This window comes from Palaemon carinicauda, chromosome 1 (genome assembly GCF_036898095.1).
Source record: "Palaemon carinicauda isolate YSFRI2023 chromosome 1, ASM3689809v2, whole genome shotgun sequence".
In the NCBI taxonomy this organism is placed as follows: Eukaryota; Metazoa; Arthropoda; class Malacostraca; order Decapoda; family Palaemonidae; genus Palaemon; species Palaemon carinicauda.
This window is the reverse complement of record NC_090725.1, coordinates 293,400,001-293,423,737: the sequence shown is the minus strand read 5'-3', so window position 1 is coordinate 293,423,737 and position 23,737 is coordinate 293,400,001. Positions and strand designations below refer to the sequence as shown.

Below are 23,737 nucleotides of genomic sequence, written 5' to 3'. Positions count from 1 at the left end.
TGTTTCATTAGGATGAGTAATATCGGAAGGGTGAGAGTACATAATGCAATAACGGAAATCCTTATATTTTTTTCACCTATAAGGCATTTCTTCTAACAGGAGTAGGCTACAGAAGAAAGCAATATAATACATCCTTTATCGACGTAGAGGTGAACAACCTTATGCCAACAGATCCCACAGGCATTCCTTCCATACAAAGATGGTGCCATTCATCTCAGACTGGTATGCACTACTTTACTTCAAAAGACTAAGACCTTGGTGTTTAAGTTGCACTCCCGGTCTATGTAGTCATTACTTTATTTGTGTCTTTTTTATACTACATCGGAAGACTATTGAATTTTACACCTTTTTCACCAAACTATCGTCCTTTCCTTTAGGCCTTTGCCATTGCAAACCATTGGTTCATCTTAATTTACTCATAACCTTTTTACCCCTTAAGAGATAAATGGATAAGTTCCTAAACAAGATCAAAGAGAACTTTCAGAAAAGACCAAAACCCCAATAAAGAAAAGATTGAAAATGATGGTAAAATCCAATTGAAATAGAATTAGCAGAACTATGGAAAACAATAAACAAACTGAAAACCCAAGACATTCGTAAACACAATCACACCAAAATTGAGGAAATACTAAAGAAAGGAAGAAGCACAAAATTGATGAAAAGTAGATTTGGAACAGGATGCCAACAGATGTTTGCTTTAAAGGATGAAAATGGAAATATTAATAACAGAGATTGAGTAAAAAAAATGCAGAGGATTTCTATACAATGCTAGATAATAGTGGTATAAGAAATAACTTTGCCAATAGGAAAAATGAAACACAAGAGCCGGTACCAAACGTAACAGTATGATAAGTAATGAAAGCATTAAAAGGCATGAAAAGAGGCTAAGCTGCAGGAGAAGATGGCCTAACAATTGATTTAATAACAGATGAAGGAGATTTCATAGTAGTAAAACTGGCTGAACTCTACACAAAATGTCTGCAAGAATGCCTTATACGTACAGTTTGGTAAAACTTTATCATTATGCTAATTCACAAAAGGGGAGACAAAAGACCTGAAAATTACCACTCAATAAGTTTACTCTCCATAATATATAAAATACATACAGAGATCATATTGGGTCGAATAGAAACACAGCTAGATTTCAATCTACCAAGAGAGCAGGCAGGCTTTAGAAATGGCTATTCAACAACTAACCATATCCTTGTAATTAACCATCTTATGAAAATATTTGCAGAGTATGACAGACCACTATGTATGGCATTTATAGACTATGGGAAAGCTTTTGATTCTATCAAAATGTCAGCAGTAATGAAAGCCCTTCAAAGACATGGAATAGATGAATCTCATGTTAGAATACTTGAAGATATCTATACAAAAAGTACAGCAATTCTAAAACTACTTGAATATGGTGAGAAAATTCCGATTGAGAAATGAGTTAGATAGGGAGACACCATCTCTCTTAAATTATTGACACTGTGCCTAGAAGTTTTTAAAAATTTAAATTGGGAAAATGTAGGAATTAATATTAATGTGGAATACCTTGCCAACTTAAGATTTGCAGATGATGTAGTTGTGTTTAGTGAAGCATGGAAAAGATGATAGATTTGAATGAAGCAGAAATGTTGGAATGAAAATGAATATGAGGAAAACTAAGATAATGTTCAATGAAAATGCAGGGTGACAACAAATAAGACTTATGGACGAACCTCTAGAGATTGTTGGGACTGACAGGGTTTCCCCAGGACACTAGACCGAAATGAAAGGAAGGATAAGCATGGGATGGGAACCTTTTGGTAAAAGAAGGAGATTATGAAACGTAAAATGCCACATTCTTTAAAAATAAAACTCTTTAATCAGATGGTCCTACTAGTTTTAACCTATACATCAGAAACTCGGAACCATACTAAAGCATTAGACCATAAGCTATTTACAACTTAAAGAGCTGTGAAAAGAATAATGATGAGAATAATACTAAGAGAGAGAAAAAGAACAGCATGGGTACGAGAGCAAATTAAAGTTGATATTTTAAAAACTTATAAGAAAAAGAAATGGACATGGGCAGGATATATAATGAGAATGACAATAAATTGACATTAAGAATAACAGAATGGATCCCTAGAGATTGCAAGAGAAGCAAGGAAAGGAAGCGAATACGATGGTTTGATGAACTAAGAAAGCTAGTGTCGACTGGCATAAAAAGACCATAAATAGACGGTAGTGGAGTGTCATGTCTGATGTCTTTGTTCTGCAGTGGACCAGTAAGAGTTGAAGATGATGCTGATGATATGTACCATAGAGAAATATTATGTTTCTAACCCATCAAGTCCATTTGCCAAGTGGATAGAGGCATTGCATTTCCGTAGATAGTAGTATTATCTTTTCGTAGATCAGTAATAGCAGGATTCGGGAATGCTGCTATGACGGCTATAGCAGAGTGTCCAAGACTTGCTCCCATAACCATCAGGACCTGTGGAGGAAAGAATGGTAGTACTAATAATGCTTGCTGTCTATGACGCTTGAATAGGTGTGTATGTTTACATGCATGGTAATATGAGCTTAGATTCTTAGAATGGTTTTATATTAAGTTTGATTTTTGCATTTTTAGCTAATGCATAATGTTTTTATTATTACATTCGTACATTACAGTCATATTTGTAAGAGGTTATATTAATTCATGTAAAGCCTAAATATATTTCCATATTATTTTATAATCAGCAGTAACTTTATTTAGATAACTAGAATGTTGTATCTTCTTTAGCTGTACATACAGATTCAACTCTACCAACCCCCTTCCCCTTTCCTAGCTACAACAGGGCTGTTGATGTTTCGGAATGTACCTCTCGGGTATACCCACTCTCACCAGTGCATGACTACTCCCTCTCACCCCTTCCCCAGACACTTGCCCTTTATTATGTAGAGGAGATATTATTAGTGTTAAGTTTTACCTTACAATCCCAATGATCCAGGCCTCTTGGTGAATAAAGTGAATATAATTGACCGTAAGGAAAGAGGTCCATACATGGCGTATGAACTGTTTTAAATGTTTAAAGGCCGCTTATGAATAGCAGAGGCAAAGGACATGACATTGCACTAGCAAGCAGGTCAATGCCCTAGAGACTGACCATATATACATATGATCAACACCCAGGCTGGGACCACCGAGGGCCAGGCAATGGCTGCTGATGACTCAGCAGGAAGACCTATAGGCTCCCTCAAACTCCCCATACTTAGTTCAAAAGGATGGTGCAGTTTCACGAGTTTGAGGGGGACTCAAATCCCAGTCTGGCGATGATCAGTCAGGGACTTACCAAATTGGCCACCACAATTTTTATGAGACATTTTTTCTTAGGGGTTCACATCCTTTTAACAAGTTGTCTTCTGTCTAGTAGTATATTTCGTCAGTATCCCAGGCTTCATGAACTTCTTTGTGTCATGTCAAAGGTAAAGATGTTACTAACATCATGGTAACGGTCAGTTATGTATTGATTGTCCTACTGACAAAAGCTAGTAAACAAATAGATCGAGTTGAAAGTATGAAGATAGATATACTGTCTAAATAGAATGCAGCCTCATGTGGATAGAGTATTCTGAGAAGTTGTATAATACAGTGTAGAAAATAGAACGTATTCAAAAACGAATTATGAAAAGGTTAACGTAGATTTGAAAATTCTTGTAGAAGCGGGTGTTTAGATTGATGCTGTAATTAGAAAACTTAAGCAAAGGAAAGGCATCATAAGTTATTATGGGTCACAGATGAGATTTAATATTGTGAAATTTTAAAAGTAAATTGACTAGCGAGGCTAGGATTTAAAAGATATATTTTATCTAAAGTGGGGATAGGTTCTAAAGGAGTGTTTCAGAGGAATGGTAGTGTGTACGTTTGCGCCTCTCTCTCTCTCTCTCTCTCTCTCTCTCTCTCTCTCTCTCTCTCAAATAGGATTAGAGAGAGAGAGCGAAGCTGTCGTAAGTCTTGTAAAAGTTATATGTATTTCTTTGATATAAAGCAAGTGTACTGTATGTGACAAAAGCAAATCAAGCTGCATAAAACTCTGCCTGCTATTAGGAGCTTTGAATTAAGTTATGAAATAAACTCTTTCAGTTTAAGTGAAAAGGGAATTTGGTTTTATTGGATTTGATGTAGATTTTGTAATTTTTCAATCTATTACATTGGTCGGGGCAAACAGAAAATCATTGTTCTGTTGAACTCTTGTAGATCGTTTACTGCGAATTGATATTTTGACAAGTTTTGATGTAGGCCACTTGAAGAATACATTGGCCATCTGTCGTATATTGAATAAAGTGAAAAATTGTGGCTGTGATGATTCAAGAAGCGAAAGAAATAAATGGCACGTATTGATCTCGGTACAAGTTAAGTGATATTCAATACAGTTCGTTGTAGTGTGAATGGAATTTAATTGGAAGTCTAGACGAGAATATTCTGCGTTAAATGGCTATTACCTGCAATACAAAATGCCACCAAAATTCTATTATTATTGTTATTATTTACTAAGCTGCAACCCTTGTTGGAAAAGCAGAATGCTATAAGCCCAGTGGCTCCAACAGGGTAAATAGCCCAGTGAGGAAAGGAAACAAGGAAAAATGAAATATTTTAAGAACAGTAACATTAAAATAAATATTTCCTATATAAGCTATAAAAACTTTAACATAACAAGAAGAAGAGAAATATGATAGAACAGTGTGCCCGAGTGTACCCTCAAGCAAAAGAACTCTAGCCCAAGACAGTAGAAGACCTTGGTACAGAGGCTTTGACACTACCCAAGACTAGAGAACAATGGTTTGAATTTGGAGTGGCCTTCTCCTCGAAGAGCTGCTTGTCATAGCTAAAGAGTCTCCTCTACCCTTACCAAGTGCAGTAGTTAACTCCTTAAGCGAGGAAGAATTGTTTGGTAATCTCAGTGTTGTCAAGTGTATGAAGATAGAGGAGAATATATAAAGAATAGGCCAGACTATTTAGTGTATATGTAGGCAAAAGGAAAATGAACCGTGACCAGAGAGAAGGATCCAATGTAATACTGTCTGGCAAGTCAAAGGACCCTAGGCTGGTGCCCAGGCCAACCTACTACTTACAGCATAAAAAGGAAAAAACACAAGCTGTAGTGTGATGGTTATTGAGTGACTGGACTTAGTTTATAGTTATGAATGGAAAAAGGAAAGGTTTCAAAGTTTTTTTTGAAATGAATAATTGTTCTGTGGGTAAATGTAAAAATGGAATTATATGGTATTGACATTACTTGTAGGGTAGAGAAGGAGAGAAAGGAACACAATGGACAGAAATACTGGTATGGGATTACAGTGTAGGTTTATGAAAAAAAAAAAGAGGGAATGTGGATCATTGTTCTGAATAGCTATGCCAGATGCCTGAAAGTAAATGGAAATCTGTTTGTGGCATACATAGACCTAAAATTTTAAGACAGAATCGTTAGAGTCAATGTGGAGGGTGCTGAGAATGTATTATTTATATGATAATTTTTTAAAGACAATTAATAGTTTTATATGGTTAAAACCTATGTACAATTATGTATCCAGGCGAGTGGGTATATTGTGTCTCCATAGTTGTTATGAATGGAGTAAGGCTGGAGGTCAATGAAAGGATCAGGGATGTAAGTGTAAAGTTGTGAGATAAGAAAAGGAGTTGTGAATTGATGATACTGTGTAAATTGGAGCCAGGCAAGAGGAATAGCAGGAGAAAATTGAGAGTAAATGCAAGGAAGGTTAAGACAGTGTATATGAATTAAACTTGGAAGATGGAGCTGAACATGTTGATAAAGATGGTAGAAGTAAAGCATTGGTTAGTTACCCCCGCCAACGAAGTTGGAAGGTGGTTAGGTTTTACCCCCTGTTTGTGTGTGTGTTTGTTTGTGAACAGCTTCCTGGCACCAATTTTAATTGTAATGAAACTTGCTTTGATCAACTAATATGTAAAAAGCTGGAAATGATTAGATTTTGGAAGGTCAAGGTCAAAGGTCAGGGTGACGGTCAAGCAAAATGTCCAATTCACGTAATCAGCCATAAGTTTGGACATCGTTATCACAAAGACTTCAAACTTGGTTCACATTTGAGTGTATGAAAATCCACTCCAATTAATACATGTTAAGGTCGAGAAATAAGCTGCCGCGACGGAGATCTGCGCTCTACAGAGCGGCCCTCTAGTTATTACATTCATCAAGGAATAGATATAATGAATAATGGTTGGATAAGATCAGAGTTGAGAAACATAAAGGGTGTAACAAAGTAGCCTGATTTGTTTAAGGGATAGGCAAGAGACTTGAAGTATCTGTGGAAGTCAAGGTGGGAATCTATTAAGGGATTTCAAAGACATCTCTCCTCTATGACAGTCAGGTATTGTTATTGAATGGGAATGAAAGAAAATAAATTGAAGCTGTTGATATGATTTATTTACGGAGTATGTATTGTGTAAGAACAGTTGATATAGGTGGAGTATGTTGAGAGGAGATATTTAGAATAATTGCAATGAATGATTAAATGGATCAGAGTATTTTGAGGTGGTTTGGTCGTATGGAAAGAATGAATGATAGTAGGTTAGTAAAAAGAGTGCATGGTTCAAAATTGTTCGTAGGTACAAGCAGAGAATGCCTTTGAAATGTATGATAATTAGGGTAAAAAACTCATTGAAAAGAAGACTCCTATCCTGGAGGCACAGGAGTGCATGCAAGATGAAGTTAAATAACCAGTGTGCGTGATTGTTCAGCGTGCAGGCGATGAGTTGTCAACGTAACATGTATAAAGCTACTAATGCTATGGAAGTTTTAATACCCTTGGAGATCACTCCTGATTCACCAGAAGGTAGCAGTGACTGATATGTTATTCTTCCTTTTAAGCCACCCCCCAATATATATATATATATATATATGTGTGTGTGTGTGTGTGTGTGCGTGTGTATATGATATGTGTGTCTGTGTTTGGGTGTATGTATACTCTATGTGTGTATATATACATATTCAGGCGTAGTATGAAAGCAACAGTAAATTGTAATGTATAAAATTTCTCTATATACATTCTATAAGATGGTAAAGAAGAGCGTATGCAGAAACCTCTCTCTCTCTCTCTCTCTCTCTCTCTCTCTCTCTCTCTCTCTTGTTATTACGTAATAATGCAGGCTACTACTTTATATCAGAAATATCTTCACAAGTCTCATCAGTATTAAGATTTTCGGAATTATGATAGGCTTCTGGCTCCAGATTTCAGGATACCCTCTTACTTGTTATATGATTAGTATGGAGACGTACATTTCGGTATTAAACTGGACAAAAGTAAACTTATCAGGCCGCTGACCTAGCTTAATAGCAAATTCTATTTTCCCAATATAAAAATGAAATATCGAAAATAGATTATAATTTGTGTTATTCTTTTCATTTTTGTTCCGGATATATCATTTATATATATTTTTTGTACTGATAAGGGAAATTTGACTTATAAATATCATTTGACTCAGATTTTGTATGTACTTTACCTGTATGAAGAGTCTCATCCTTCTATCCTTTATCATCTCCACGCTGAAAGGGTTTTTGGATCCTGTAGAAGAAGAGAATTTATCACATTATTTCCCACAACGAAATATAGTACTTGCATCTAAATATTTGAAAATGCAAACTTTATATATATATATATATATATATATATGTAATGTGTGCACGTGTGAATCCTCTATGGATATAGCAAGTCTTTAGGGAGAGAAAATGACAATAAGAGACGACTGGCGAAATCTAAGCGAGGCCCCTTGCACGTGTGAAGGAGGAGGAGATGATGCAAGTGTGTATACCTACTGTATGTGTGTATGTATGTCCTGTATATAGTAAAAGTGTGTAAATCATATAGATTTTGTAGAGTTCTCTCATTTAGTGTTGATTAGAACCAGGGCTCTGTTGCTCTTTTAAGAAAAAAAAAATCTTTCAATCAGTGAACCCTTAGAACAAATTGTTTTCTTTTACTTTAACAGTATTACATACAGGTATGGCTTGATGACTAAATATGAGACCCTTGTCGAAAAGCAAAACAAATCCAAGACTTGAGTTCCTGTATCCTAGTTTCGATAACCTTACCTTTACTTGCCGCCTTTGCATTGTTCATGCTTTGGATATGACTACCGTAGAATATTATTTCTCCCTTTCGCTTGAATATTTGGGATCGGTAATGCCAAGCAACTTTCTTATTTTTCTTACTAAACTATGTAAATATTCTGCATGGCTAATGTAACAGTGGTCACTATGGATTGTTCTCTATGAAATATGTGCATAGGCATATCCCTTAACCTAGCCCATGGTATCTTTTGTTGCGTATAATATTTCCATTAAGCTAGTGACAATACGCGACCATTAACGTGTTCTATAACAGAATCTGATATAAACAACTTATTTGTTGGCACTTGCAGACTTTTTAATCATTGGTAGTCTTGTGAAAAGTCGCTTTCAAGTCAATGATTGTAGCCAAACAATCCCAATGTTCATTTTTATTCTGTAGGTGTATGTCATTTTAGGGTAAATTTTGACACCAAATTGTTGGCGTAGTTCCACGAATTGGTCGCTATTATGAAGTGTTAATTGTCTTCAAGCGACAACTAGTTTAAGGGGTTACGAGGAATGTATTCAGTGCAGGAATCTGTCTCTGGAAGGGGAATAAAATCCCGTCGCAAAATTTTGAAAATGGAATTAAATAAAACCATAAAATAGTTTTATGTCAGATGGTTATATTTACATTTTTAAATGAGAAACGTTTAAGATAAGTTACGGTGTTTATGTATACGTACATATATATATATATATATATATATATATATATATATACATATATATATATATATATATATATATATATATATATATATATATATATGCTTTTAATCGTATAATATTTCTCGTTTTGTTAGTGAATATTTAGGTTATTAATGTTTCATTCATATGTATTTGTTGTGTTCTAGTGGTTTGTGAAACATGTATACTAATGGAGCAATCATATTATTACTCTAATTGGCTTTTGAATATTATGAATTGATTAAATGAAAAATTCATGAGGAATTTTTTGAATTGTGAAAACGTAAAAGTGATGGTAATTTATCAAAGAAATTTTAGACTATTCCCTTTACTAAATGGTCTAAAACCCCACTGGTCTTATTACGGTTCACATAGAAAATTAAGGAGGACATTGTATGCCGTTTTCCTTCTGATAAAATGGTATAAAAAGAACTGGTTAATCACTGCTAGCCAGGCTTCATTATCGTGACAAAAATTCTCTTGACCTGCCTAGGTGTCATTATTCTTTCTTGAAGTATGACTGGTTGAGTCTGCTCGCCATCTATTATCGAAATTCATGCACATGGTCCTGGACAAGGTCGGCGAATTACAATTAAGTAGATTTCAGTTATCAACGACTACCTTTGCGACCTGGCGCATTTAAGAAGGAAGAGCATATGATTAAGAGAGAGAGAGAGAGAGAGAGGAGAGAGAGAGAGAGAGAGAGAGAGAGAGAGAGAGAGAGAGAGAGAGCAGTGAACTATTTGTAAAAATGCCAGCAGGTCAATAGCGAATACTAAAAATGTTGTGTGGTCTGTACCAACCGTGTGTCTCACTATCGTACATAGTAACGACATTTCTTTTTTTGTATATATTATGCTTTGTATCTTCGCTCTCCCCTCGCACTGATAGGGACCTGAAATAACATGTCTGTTTTTCTCACCGTTAACTGTTAACAGCACCGGTTGTCGATTATTATTATTATTATTATTATTTGCTAAGCTACAACCCTAGCTGGAAAAGCAAAATGCTACAAGCCCAGGGGCCCCAACAGGGAAAATAGCCCAGTAAGGAAAGGAAAGAAGCAAAAATAAAATATTTTAAGAAGAGTAACATTAAAATAAATATTTCCTATATAAACTATGAAAACTTTAACAAAACAAGAGGAAGAGAAATTAAATAGAATAGTGTGCCTGATTGTACCCTCAAACAAGAGAACTCTAACCCAAGACAGTGGAAGACCATGGTACAGAGGCTATGGCACTACCCAAGACTAGAGAACAATGGTTTGATTTTGGAGTGTCCTTCTCCTAGAAGAGCTGCTTACCATAGCTAAAGAGTCTCTTCTACCCTTACTAAGAGGAAAGTAGCCACAGAACAAATACAGTGCAGTAGTTAACCCCTTGAGCGAAGAAGAATTGTTTAGTAACCTCAGTGTTGTCAGGTGTGTGAGGACAGAGGAGAATCTGTTAAGAATAGGCCAGACTATTCGGCGTATGTGTAGGCAAAGAGAAAGAACCGTAACCAAAGAGAAGGATCCAACGTAGTACTGTCTGGCCAGTCAAAGGACCCCATAACTCTCTGGCGGTAGTATTTCAACGGGCGGCTGGTGCCTTGGCCAACCTACATGAAATTGCCTGTTATGTTATTTCCTTTTTACCTGGAGTTTATGTGTATATAAACGGATGTTCTGTAATAAAGTAACTCTGTTGCTTTCATCCTGCCTTCTTAGTCACAGCCTCTCTCGGCCCGTCACAGCTCTGAAAACAAATTCATGTGACTGAAAACATCTGTTAGTGATATTTTGTAAATAGTCGACAATTAATGTCTAATCAAGTTCTATCAGTGTTAACGCAATCATAAGAGGTTGAACTCCGACGAAGCCATTGGATTTTTGTAGTTCCAATTTTTTTTTTGGGGGGGGGGCGGCAATTCACGCCCAGTCAAGGAAAACAGGTAGTAGAGATTGTTATTGCAGGGCTTATTACAGATATGCAGGTAAAGGAGACCACTCATGCTCTAGGTAATGCACTGGGTCTAGTCACTAGCCTTGGTACAAGATCTTCGAACACCCTTCAGATACAATAGCTAGAGAATATATATGATGAAATTATTGAACACTAAAGAATGTATTACTTTTATTACACTAGTGCCTGAAATTTTCTATTCGACAAGAGATTTCAGAATAGTATGCACAGGTTAAAGTCTCGATGAAGATTTTTAGTGATAGCTCAGTGTTAGTTTGGATTTTTAGTTATAGTTCAGATAACATAAATGAAGTTGGTTGTGCTGTTATATTTGGAGATGAAGTATGCAATGCTAACTATCTGATTCCTCTTTATTGAATACAGCTCCTTTTCTCTGGTTACGGTTCATTTTCCCTTTACACACACACGCGCGCGCGCGCGCGCACGCACACACCGAATAGTCTGGCCTATTATTTACACATTCACTTCTGTCTTTATACACCTGACAACACTGAGATTACCAAACAATTCGTCTTCACCCAATGGGTTAACTACTGTACTGTAATTGTTCAGTGGCCACTTTCCTCTTGCTAGGGGTAGAAGAGTCTCATTAGCTATGGTAAGCAGATCTTCTAGGAGGTCACTCCAAAATCAAATCATTGTTTCTATTCTTGGGTAGTGCCATAACCTCTGTACCATGGTCTTCCACTGTCTTGGGTTAGAGTTCTCTTGCTTGAGAGTACATTCGGGCACACTATTCTATCTTTATTTCTCTTCCTCTTGTTTTGTCAAGATTTTTGTAGTTTATATAGGAAGTATTTATTTTAATATTGTTACTGTTCTTAAAATATTTAATTTTTCTTTGTTTCCTTTCCTTACTGGGCTATTTTCCGTGTTGGAGCCCATGTGCTTGTAGAATCCTGCTTTTCCAACTAGAGTTTTAGCTTAGCAAGTAATGATAGTGATGATTATGAGATGTGACTGTTACAGTGCATGCTGTGGATCTATCACTGCCACTGGAAACACACGAAGTCTGCAAGACATTGAAACTATAACCAAAATAGAATCCATAATTATTCCTAATTCATTTATATTTATTTTTAAGCTTCAGACGTGACGTATCCACGCATGTTGGAATAATGTTTCTGCTCGATCCCAGCCAATGCTTGGACAAGGAGAAAGGAAGTTGATACAAATGCTGTATAATATAGAGCAACTGTCTGGCTACATATGTATATATATATATATATATATATATATGTATATATATAGATATATGTGTGTGTGAGTGTGTATTCTGTATATAATGTGCACATATATATATATATATATATATATATATATGTGTGTGTGTGTGTGTGTGAGTGTGTGTATTCTGTATATAATGTGCATATATATATATATATATATATATATATAATATATATATGTATAGATATATATGTGTGTGAGTGTGTGTATTCTGTATATAATGTGCATATATATATATATATATATATATATATGTGTGTGTGTGTGTGTGAGTGTGTGTATTCTGTATATAATGTGCATATATATATATATATATATATATATATATATATATATATATATATATATATTAACTGTTACGCGCTGATCTCACCGTCCCTCGGATAGGGGGAGAGGGAGAAGTCATACCCTTGTAAGGGGACAGGGGTTGCTTGTGGGTGTGCATATCTATTTAAATATTTAGCCATCATTTTTGATGGGCCGCGCATACTATTAGTTTTATAATTATATTTAATTAGAGTTCCCTAATAGGATGTGAAACGACCTATCAAGTCTTATCTCCAAACTAACAGTTAGAAATATCGAAGCGTAAGGAACACCATAACTAAATGATGTTGCTGCTTCATGTGTTCACTCCAATATGCAGCATTATTATTAATTGAACATTATTGTTCTGTTTATAGAGACCAGCAATAAATATTCCATGATATTGGGAAATCTATTTTGGAAATTTGAAGGATATGCAGATATTGCTATCATTAAATTTTAAATGCGGTTAAGATTTTTAAAATGTAAAATGTCTTCTTTACATAAATTTTTACCTCGGGTAATCTCATCTCAACATATATACAGTACAGTATGTCCCCATGTATGTATGTAGACATGAGTTTAAGAATAACTAATGAGAGGAGTATGAATGTTGGATAAAATCTAGTAAGAAGATAATTTTACTTGTAAAATGCTCGTCCTTCGCATCTTGCCATTCTCACCCTGCACTTTTGTCATAATAACTGCTAGATTTTCCATAGTTATACTGCTTAGCATGTGTTCATAAATATCAAACAACCGTCCTTACATCCCTATATACAATATATATATAATTCTTTGGGAGTAATCTTTTAAGGAAGTTGCCTCAGTAGCAATCATTTTGCAGAAAAACTCAACTTCAAATTAATGCTGCTGAAGCAGCGATTATCTTAAATGAAACATTATTATTATCATTATTATTATTATTATTATTGTTATTATTATTATTATTATTATTATTATTATTATTAGCTAAGCTATAACCCTAATTGGAAAGGCAGGATGATATAAGCCAAAGGGCCCACTGAGGAAAGGAAATAAGTAGATTACATAAGAGGTAATGATCGATATAAAATAGTTTAAAGATCAGTAACAACGTTAAAACATATCTATCATATACAGAAATATATAAGAGAAGCTTATGTCAGCCTGTATACTGTATGTACGTTTGCTTGCCTGCGCATTTGTGTATTCTTTTCAAATTAGATATCCTGTTTTGGAAATTTTATTCATGAACTGGTAATTCTTCTTTCAGGACAGCAGAGTATATTTCTTAAGATTCTTATATTTTCCAATACCTTTTCAAGTTAACAATGTGACGTTGAGCTATTACTTATAATATTTTTTTTGTAGATCTATTATAAACCAGTGATTTTGCATAATCCCTACCCAGATGACTAAATCAGATATTAAACATATCAGCTTCATTATCCATAGCTTCAGTCACTCGTGAAACTCATCTATTCTAACTGCGCTGCTCGCTATGTTTACGCAAACATCACAGATATTAATGTCCTTACAAACACTTGTAAAAATCAACGTTTCTAAAGCTTAATAGAGTTCTATGTTCTCTTTCTGAATCACACAGACTGTTTTATCCCATCGTAACTGATTTCAACAGCTTTCAATCGTATTTAGTCTTTTTATGGTTTCTCAAACAATCTTTCTTCAGAGCTTATAGTGCCATTAAAAATGCCTTCTTCTCTATAGTAGGTCAGGTGTGGAAATAATAAGGGCAGCATAAAAAATACAGTATTGTATGCAATCATAAAGGTTTCTATGGATACTGACCATCAGATACAGCTAAAGACTAGGATTTACAGAGTTACTACTCACGGCTAAAAAAGTGTGACTAAGAATAAATTAGCAGGCGCTCTTTGATATTCCAGACGTGGTTTTTAGCATTATCGTATTCTCTATAATCTTAAATATCGTGACTAGGCTAGCTGTGAAGTAAACAGTTCGTGGTGATAAGTAATAGGAAAGAAAAATTCTCTCTCTCTCTCTCTCTCTCTCTCTCTCTCTCTCTCTCTCTCTCTCTCTCTCTCTCTCTCTCCTCTCTCTCTCTCTCTCTCTCTCTCTCTTCTGTTAGATTTTCAGTAGTCGAAAAACTGTTAAGATTATGCAAAGTAATTTTTACCCTTCGATGAATACTATGTACCAAATGAAATTATCAAAATTTAAATGATTAAAATATTTTATTATTACTTGAATTATTAGAATTACAATATCAAGATTCGTGCCATTTACTTTGAATATTCTTGATTTTCAATTATTAAAAACCACTTTATTTTTTTTTATATAAAACACACACACAACTTCCTCTTTCATCCACTCTCAAATTTGATCTGAGTTACACAAAAAGCTATTTTGAATTTAGCAGATATTTGTCAGACCCCTTTTCGTAAGTCATTGATGAAAGGGATCATGAGGGTCGGAATGTCCAGAGGTCACCCACCCTTCTACGATATCTGTCACAGGTGTCTGTTTGAAACGTGACCTGATTCTACCCAGAAGTTCTTACTGATTTGATACTAAAGATGCATTCGTGTAAGTTATTTTTTTCTATATTCTAGACGAGAGTCTTCCGTTTCACGTACACACCTACATATAGATGCGTATATACATATATATATATATATATATATATATATATATATATATATATATATATATATATACATATTGTGTGCGTGCGTGTGTGATAAGAGTGGTTTATGATAAGAAAAGGCCAATCAAGCTTAAATTCAATATCTATAGCACTGTAACAAGACCAATATTAATAGATTGCAAAGAAGTGTTGATGGGCATCATAGTGGGTATTGGAATGTGGTATCTGTTGTTCCTCAGGGCAGTGTTCGTGACTCATTACTTTTCCTACTGTATACACATGATATGTGGTTCGGCGTAGAGGATAAGCTCATTTCATGCAGGTGATGCTACTCCCTTTGCCTCAATTCCATCTCCCGAATATAGATCTGGGGTTGCTGAATCCTTTAATAGAGATATATCTAAAATTGATGCATGGTGCAAAGTATGGGGTATGAAGTTGAACCATAACAAACTCAAAGTATGATGAAGGTAGTTTAAGGAAAGTGGCTGCTCAACATCTAGATATCTGTATAGATAATATTTCTTTAACTGTATACGACTATTTTAAAACTTTTTGGTGTGGTTCTTTGTTGCAAATTTATTTTTGAAAAACACTTTCGGTCTGTTTCTTCTTCAGTTGTACAAAAAATTGACTTATTGAGAAAGTTGAGATTTTCGGTGATCAATGTATTCTAAAAGAATGTTGTAATTCGTTCATTCTACTTTGTTATGAGTATTCTCCTGTCTGGTCTCCAGCTGCTGAATCTCACATTAATTTATTGGATAAAAACTTCTTTTTCCTGATCTCGATATTATTCTCTGGCACCATTGTTCAGTAGGTTCTTTATGCATGTTGCATAAGATTTTTCATAATTTTGACCATCCTTAGCATTCGCATCTTCCCAGACTATACCATCCTGTACGTAGTACTAAATGCGGAATTAATTCTAACAGTCATGCCTTCTCCATCATAGGGCTCAATACTATTCAGTATTCTGGAAGTTTTATTCCAGATGTGATCAAATTGTAGAATGATCTTCCTAATCAGGCTGTTGAATCGGTGGAACTTCATAAGTTTAAACTTGCAGCGAATGTGGTTATATTGAACTAGCTGATATACTGTAAGACTCTCTTCATAGTTTATACTGTATATGACAGATCTATTTTAACATTGTTACCAATCATAAGATGTTTTAGATTCATTTTTCGTTGCCTATCATGTAGTTTATGTTTCTTTAATTCCATAATAATAATAATAATAATAATAATAATAATAATAATAATGATGAAAATGCATGGATCGGAAACGTGGGCTCTATGACAGAAAGAGGAAGCAAAGTTTTAGAGAACAGAGATGAAAATGCTAAGGTTGATTATGGGAATATCACTGCTTGAAAGATTGGAAAATCATGAAATAAGAATGGCAGGCGTAGTGAAGATTAAAGAAGTGATAAGAGTTTTAAAACTGAGATGGTGTGGGTTCATGTTGAGTATAGATGGTGGGGAAGGAGTGAGAAAGGATTGGAAGGAACCTGTTGAGGGAGGCAGAGAATTAGATGGCGAAATATGTTAAAGGATGATATGGAGAGAAAAGGATGGCTTTTGATAGAAGGTATGAGATAGGGCGTAATGTAGGGATAACCTTTGGGAAAGAAGATATATATATATATATATATATATATATATATATATATATATATATATATATATATATATACAGTATATATATAATGCCATTAATTCTGGATATAGTCTAACATCTTACGACAACACTTTCTCATCATGCAATGTCCAAAGATGAAGCCCTCTAATCTCTTTAGTTGATAACTGATTCACCCATTTATTTATGGCTTTCATAGGTCTACATATGTTTAACAATGGAATTAAAATTTAAAATGGAGTCTATTTTGCTGACAATTACAATTTCTTAAATATATGAAAACTTAGAAATTGATAATTGACATAAATTTTGAAACATGAGAAGTATATTTCATGAAGCCTAATAAGATCTTAAGACCATATCCATGTAATTAACCAGATAATGGAAAAATCAATAGAGTATGACAAACCACTATATATGGCATTTATAGTCTATGAAAAAGCTTTCCGTTCTGTCAAAACCTCAGCAGTAATGATAGCCCTTCAAAGACAAGGAAGCGATGAATCTTATGTTAGAATATTGGAAGATATCTGTACCGGAAGTCCAGCTATCCTAAAACTACATTAAGTGGGCAAGAAAATTACTATTGAGAAAGGAGTTAGACAGGGAGACCTCATTTTTCCTAAATTATTGTCAGCATGCCTAGACATTTTTAGAAGTTTGAAAATTAGGAAAATATAGAAACTAATTATTCACATTTAAATTTGGCCTCTAGCTATAATTTCTCACGCTCAGCCTCTATTCTAAATTTTTCAAGTTCTATAGCTGATGAACCTAAAACCACTGATTCAATATCATTTTCATCTAACACATCCTGAGGTAAAACTTCGTATTCAACCAAATGTTAAACTAACACATGTTTAATATCCTCTTTCCTCATTGAATTTTTAACATTAAGCTCAAGATGTTTGCCTTAATTCACTAAATTAGATTTCTTGATCATTTAACTTTTTAATTTGTGGATCCACACTAAATTTGTTGATAAACTCAGATGTGTTAAATGCTGACATGTCTGCTGGCTATTTTGTACAACTAACAAAAGTTTGATTTACGAGGAATCTTTGAGTTTCAAATGAAATAACAATTCACATCCCGGACAGGCCCCCAGTTTTGTTACGGTCAGCTCTTAAACAACGTAGATTATATCAAATCTATTTTACCCATAGTAATTGATTTCAGCAAAAAAAAATAGCAAAACAATAATCATGTTTAAGAATATTGACATTTACAATATTTTACAAGATCCATAAAATACTCACAGTTCACATATTAATAATAATTTATAGAAAATAGTAAAGTAATAATATAGGCCTTAGCTTTATAAGTCCATGAAATGAGATACAGATGAAGACAGGATCAGCGACTTTCGAAGGTCAAACAACAAAATTTTCAGAACACCGTTTCGAGTGTAAAAGGTGATAATTAGGAAACAGCTTCTGATGATATCTGACCTTCCAAGAATTCCATATCTTCCAAATATTGTAGCGTTGTAAATGAAGCACAAAATTCTTGGTCACAGCAGGTGTTACTGAAATGTCTCCACAAGAGCAATACTCACTCTGAGAAAATCGAAGCAAGTCTCTCCTTGAATCGTCTTTTATCCTTTATATATGACTCCTAGATCTGTTTTTTGTAGAGTTCATGAAAATTCCTGAAGTATTATCACACAATACACACATGAGGCTGCTGGCGACGTAGGATAAGTTATGAGAAATATCAAGAAACTTGTTCTAGAATACAATGGTATCTTTGAGTTACAAATTGTTACAATGTTTTTATCTCGACATTAATGTTTAATATGTAAAAATAACATTCCTCACAGGTATCATAATATACATAAAATGTATTCTTTATATAACAATGGTCAGTTGTAGAATACCCACTTCTAAAGTCTGCCTGTTCTCTTAGTTGTTTGAAGTCTAGTTGCGCTTTGTAATCAGCCTAATATGATCTTTGTAAATATTTTATATATTTCTGAGAGTAAACGTATTGGGCGGTGATTTTTCAGGTCTTTTGTGACTCCCTTTTTGTAAATTAGTATAATGATAAAGTGTTTTCCAAGGTGTAGGTATAGAGCACTGTTGCACACATTTTGTGTAAAGGTCAAAGAGTTTTGCTACTATGATATCTTTAAATCTATTATAAAATCAAATTTTATGCTATCTTCTGTTACTTTTAAGACTTTCTTTACTTTTGGTATCGCCTTAGGTGTTTCATTATTTCTATTGGCAAAGTTATTTCTTATATCAATATTGTATAGCATTGTATAGAAACTCTGCAATTTTCATCACTGGTGTCTCTTAGTGATATTTCCGTTTTCATCCTTTAAAGCAAACATCTGTTGCCGCCCTGTTCCAAGTCTTCTTTTCATCGATTTGATTCGTCTTCCTTTCTTTAGTGTTTCTTCAATTTTGTATTTACGAATGTCTTGGGTTGTTAATTTGTTTATTGTTTTGATAGTTCTGCTAATTCCATTTCATCTCTCTTGAATTTTACCCTCATTTCGGATAGTTTTCCTTAATCTTGTACAGGAACTTTGCCACCTATCTCATGTTCTGATTCCAATGCCTATTTGGGTTAGATTACTGTTGATTTTTAATTTGTTTGCTTCCATTTCATCATATAGCAGGAAGTACCTCTTTTGTATTGCTAAACTAAACTCACCCATGTGCCTACTCCAAATTTACCTGCAGCTGATTCCCCTCTCTTCTTTTGACCTACTTTAGCATTGAAATCACCCAAAAGAAATGTAAATTGAGTAATGTTTTTTCATAAATCTCTCTTGATCTTCTTCTGTATGGGATGTTATTGGTGCATTGTTATAAATGATCTTCAAATTATACTTTCTATTTAGTTTGATAATTAATCATGCCATTCTATCACTAATACTGCAAGATTCTTCATATTACCTGCAAGATTTTTATTAAGAAAACTCCCTCTATATATATATATATATATATATATATATATATATATATATATATATATATATATATATATTTGTATGTACACACATACAGTATATATGTATATATAAATTTATATATAATATATATATATATATATGTATATATTGTATATATAATGTATGTATATATACAGTACTGTATATAATATATATATATATATATATATATATATATATATATTTGTATACATACTTATATATGTATATATATATAATATATATATATATTATATAATATATATATATTTTATATATAGTATATGTAGATATACAGTACTGTATATGATATGATATATATATATATATATATATATATATATATATATATATATATATATATATATATATATATATATATATATATATATATTATATATATATCAGGAATCTATAACGCCAGTTTTTTTCTTTTTCTTTTTTTTTCATGTTTAACTAAATTGCTTGAAGACGAAATGCTAGGGTATCTTACACTTCGTATTTCATTGATATGATTTTATTTGTATTTTCATTATATAGAGAGATGGTGCCTCAGGTTTTGTCGTAATATTTATTTCTCATTTTGATTTATTTTGCTCTCTCTCTCTCTCTCTCTCTCTCTCTCTCTCTCTCTCTCTCTCTCTCTCTCTCTCTCTCTCTCTCTCTCTCTCTCTCTCTCTCTTCTCACGAGTGTGAAGGCAAATTATTTTACTCTAAACTCTTTTACATTGTTATTCAACCAAGTGTTGAATAGGTGGCTGGTATTTTTATATCGTTTTAGTCCCAAGAATATTTCTAACTATAGGCCGTTATCTACCTATTTTCTTATTTCATTTAATCGAATTTAAAGTGATATGTTAAAGTAATCATAAATCATTATCAGTTTATCTATTTAGATGTGGTTTACATTTCTATGACTCATAAGATAACTTTAAATACCCAGTGTACTTTAAAACACAGTTGCTTTGAATCGTTCTCTCTCTCTCTCTCTCTCTCTCTCTCTCTCTCTCTCTCTCTCTCTCTCTCTCTCTCTCTCTCTCTCTCTCTCTCTCTCTCTCATAAACAATATGACATATTGGGTGGTAGCTTTCATTGTTTATTGATTGTTTGAATGTGTATGGACCGAAATAATGTGCATGGTTATACATATTCAGATAACACTTCCATGTGGATTAGTGATATTTTTAAGTAAATTTTGGTTTTGTGTAGACGATTTTGTCCTTTTTGATGTGGGTTTCTGTGAGGTACTGGATGACGGTAATTTATATTAATTATTATTATTATTATTATTATTATTATTATTATTATTATTATTATTATTATTATTATTACTAACCAAGCTATAACTCTTGTTGGAAAAGCAAGATGCTATAATCCCAAGAGCTCCAATTAGTAGTGTAGATGTGTTTACCTTTCAGCATTGCAACTTGAATATCTGTTATGATGGATCAGCATATCAAAGCTAAAAACGAAATGTATTAACTATTTTAATCGTTTGATCTTTCTCTCAGTCGTAACAGAATAAGAGAATTTTTCGTTTCTAAGGAGGACATTGGTTAAAAGCATATATAGAGTCTGGATGATTCTAGTTGGAAGTGGTCATAGGGAGTAACCTACGTGCCTATTTTATGTTTTATTACATTTTTTTCTTCCTTAAGCTTTACTATATGAACTTCTGCATGAAATTGTAACTGTTTGCTTCTTATGGGTCCTCGGTATAGCAATGCTGTAGTTGTCCATGTGATTATCAGTTTTTATCTGGATGCGCTCATCGCTTTTGTTATATTGTCATAATATTCATTATTGGTTCTTTAGTGACAATATCAAAGCGTAGTACGGATGAATGTATAGTTCACATACTCGTAGAAGTACTCCAGCAGATGTTTGTAACACTCAATGTATTATTTTTCAGGATTTCCGAGTAAATAGGAATTTCTTATTTACCCAAGTTAAAAACTAAATTTTATCGCACAGTTACATCGAGCAATAGACCTGTTTTCTTGTTCATACCTTTGTGAAACTAGTAAACAGAAACGCTAAATTTCTTCAAGATTCCATTCAGTGAAAAATATCCCCTTGATGTACCTCGTATGGTGATGAACATTTTCTTTATACTGTATTATATTCTTCCACGACAACTGTCATATTACTGTTAGCAAATATGCCTAAAGAGCTATAATTGGGATGGCATCTATCTGGCGTTAAAAACTGTACGTGGTGTAAAAGGCCATTTCTTTATGTACATGTTCATGAATGCTTCGGGGTAATGAGTACAGTATATAAAAATTGTCTTTGATCTTATTGGTGGTCTAGACAATGGGCAAGGCAATGAAGAGTTTATTGACAAATATTATTGTGTTTTGAACCCAATTAAATGGTCCTCTTTTAAGATCCTTAGCTTTGATGACGTACCCTTGAACCATTCTCTTATAATCTCTAGGATGTAAACATTCGATGTATATTATATAGATACGGTCATGAATGAAGATAAATAAAAACAGCAACATCTGTATAGTCTGAGCAAATCACAGTTCACTAACGCGTCCACACTATGCTATTAAAGGTTTAAAGGCCGCTCATGAATGGCAGGGGTAAGGGACAGTGACAGCGCACTATCGAGCAGGACAATGCCCTAGAGACTTACCATATATACATATGATCAGCACCCAAGCCACCTCTTGACCCAAGCTAGGACCAAGGAGGGCCAGGCAATGGCTGCTGATGACTCAGCAGATAGAATTCTAGACTCCGCCAAAACTCCCATCCTTAGTTCACAAGGATGGTGAAGTTGCAGCGACCAAAGAAACTAGAGTTTGAGTGGGGACTCGAACTCCAGCCTGACTTTCGCGAGTCAGGGACGTTACCACATCGGCCACCACAACCCTTGATGAAGATTATGAAGAATATTCAAGCAAAGTCTTGAGGTCGTCACAAACTCACACCCTAGAAAGTTATTTGATTATTACTGATGAAGACGAAGGTACTTGTAACAGGTAAATGAGATTCTAAAGTATTTTATAGATCTAAAGTCCTACAAAATGTTCATCACATCGATGGAAGGAATATTAATTAGTTTACTTCTTTTTCCTTGTCTGTATTTACTCTGGTTTGCTTTGTTTAGCAATTCGTCATTTTGTGTAGTCAGTTAAAGTGGATACATTGCAGTGGTTCAGCTATAAATGGTATTCACTTCTGCTGAGATTGATAAATACCCGGTGTGATGGGAACCTCATCCGTATATATATATATATATATATATATATATATATATATATATATATATATATATATATATATATATGTGTGTGTGTGTGTGTGTGTGTGTGTATGCTGATGATGCTATCCTTGTTAGCAGAACACCTCCGGACTTAAAAGCTTTCTTACCAGAATGCATGAAATATCACATGAGGTTGGGCTCAAGATTGACAGAAGAAAGTCAGAGATGGTGAGAACGGATTATAGAATGGAAGATGAAATATCATTGGAAGGAGAAAGGATTGATGAGGTAGAATCATTTAAATATTTAGGTACTATGACTTCTAATACAGGATCTTTAAAATTTGAGTTTAATGAGATTAAAAAAAAGGCAAATCATACAATGACCAGATTATGTAAATTGGAAATCTAGTCGCTTGAAATAAAATATAAAATCAGGCTATATATCAGTTTAGTGAGATTAGTGTTACTGTATGGACCTGAGTCTTGGTATGACAGTGAAACAATATCCAAGAAATTTTATAGATTTGAGAATAATATCCTCAGAAGAGTATGGGGAGTTAATTGAGAGGACATGATTAGAAATGAAACTATAAGAGAGATTACTCGAGTGCCATATATGGATGAGATCATGATGAGGAGTAGATGGAGATAGTTTGGGCAGGGTCATCGCGGTCCCCCAGAAAGATTAGTTCACCAAACTTTCAACTGGACTCCACAAGGCAATAGAAGAGTTGGAAAACCCAGCCCTACATGACTGAGGACCATGAACCGTGAAGTGGGAGGTGATGAAGGGAAAAGTATTGATTTAAAAGCTCAAGATAGAGACGACTGGCGAAATGTAACCGAGGCCCTCTGCGTCTACAGGCGTAGGAGATGATTTTATATATATATATATATATATATATATATATATATATATATATATATATATATATATATATATATATATATATATATACACACACACACACATACGTACAGTGCTCAACTTCACTGATCGATTGACCGTCGGTATTGTGAACATGCT

General features: G+C 33.9%; 1 protein-coding gene and 1 pseudogene across 1 annotated transcript in view; one reads left to right on the top strand and one right to left on the bottom strand.

Moving 5' to 3' along the window:
- The window catches only part of LOC137657851 (E3 ubiquitin-protein ligase MIB1-like), a 421,337-nt pseudogene that overhangs the window by 158,014 nt on the left and 239,586 nt on the right, over positions 1–23,737 (top strand).
- The window catches only part of LOC137657844 (facilitated trehalose transporter Tret1-like), a 38,223-nt gene that overhangs the window by 9,458 nt on the left and 5,028 nt on the right, over positions 1–23,737 (bottom strand). Inside the window, exons 2-3 of the mRNA XM_068392440.1 lie at positions 7,496–7,557; positions 2,320–2,470 (exon numbers count right to left, since the gene is read on the bottom strand). Of these exons, the coding sequence (XP_068248541.1) occupies positions 2,320–2,470; positions 7,496–7,557 (213 nt within the window). The remainder of the gene's footprint in view (positions 1–2,319; positions 2,471–7,495; positions 7,558–23,737) is intronic.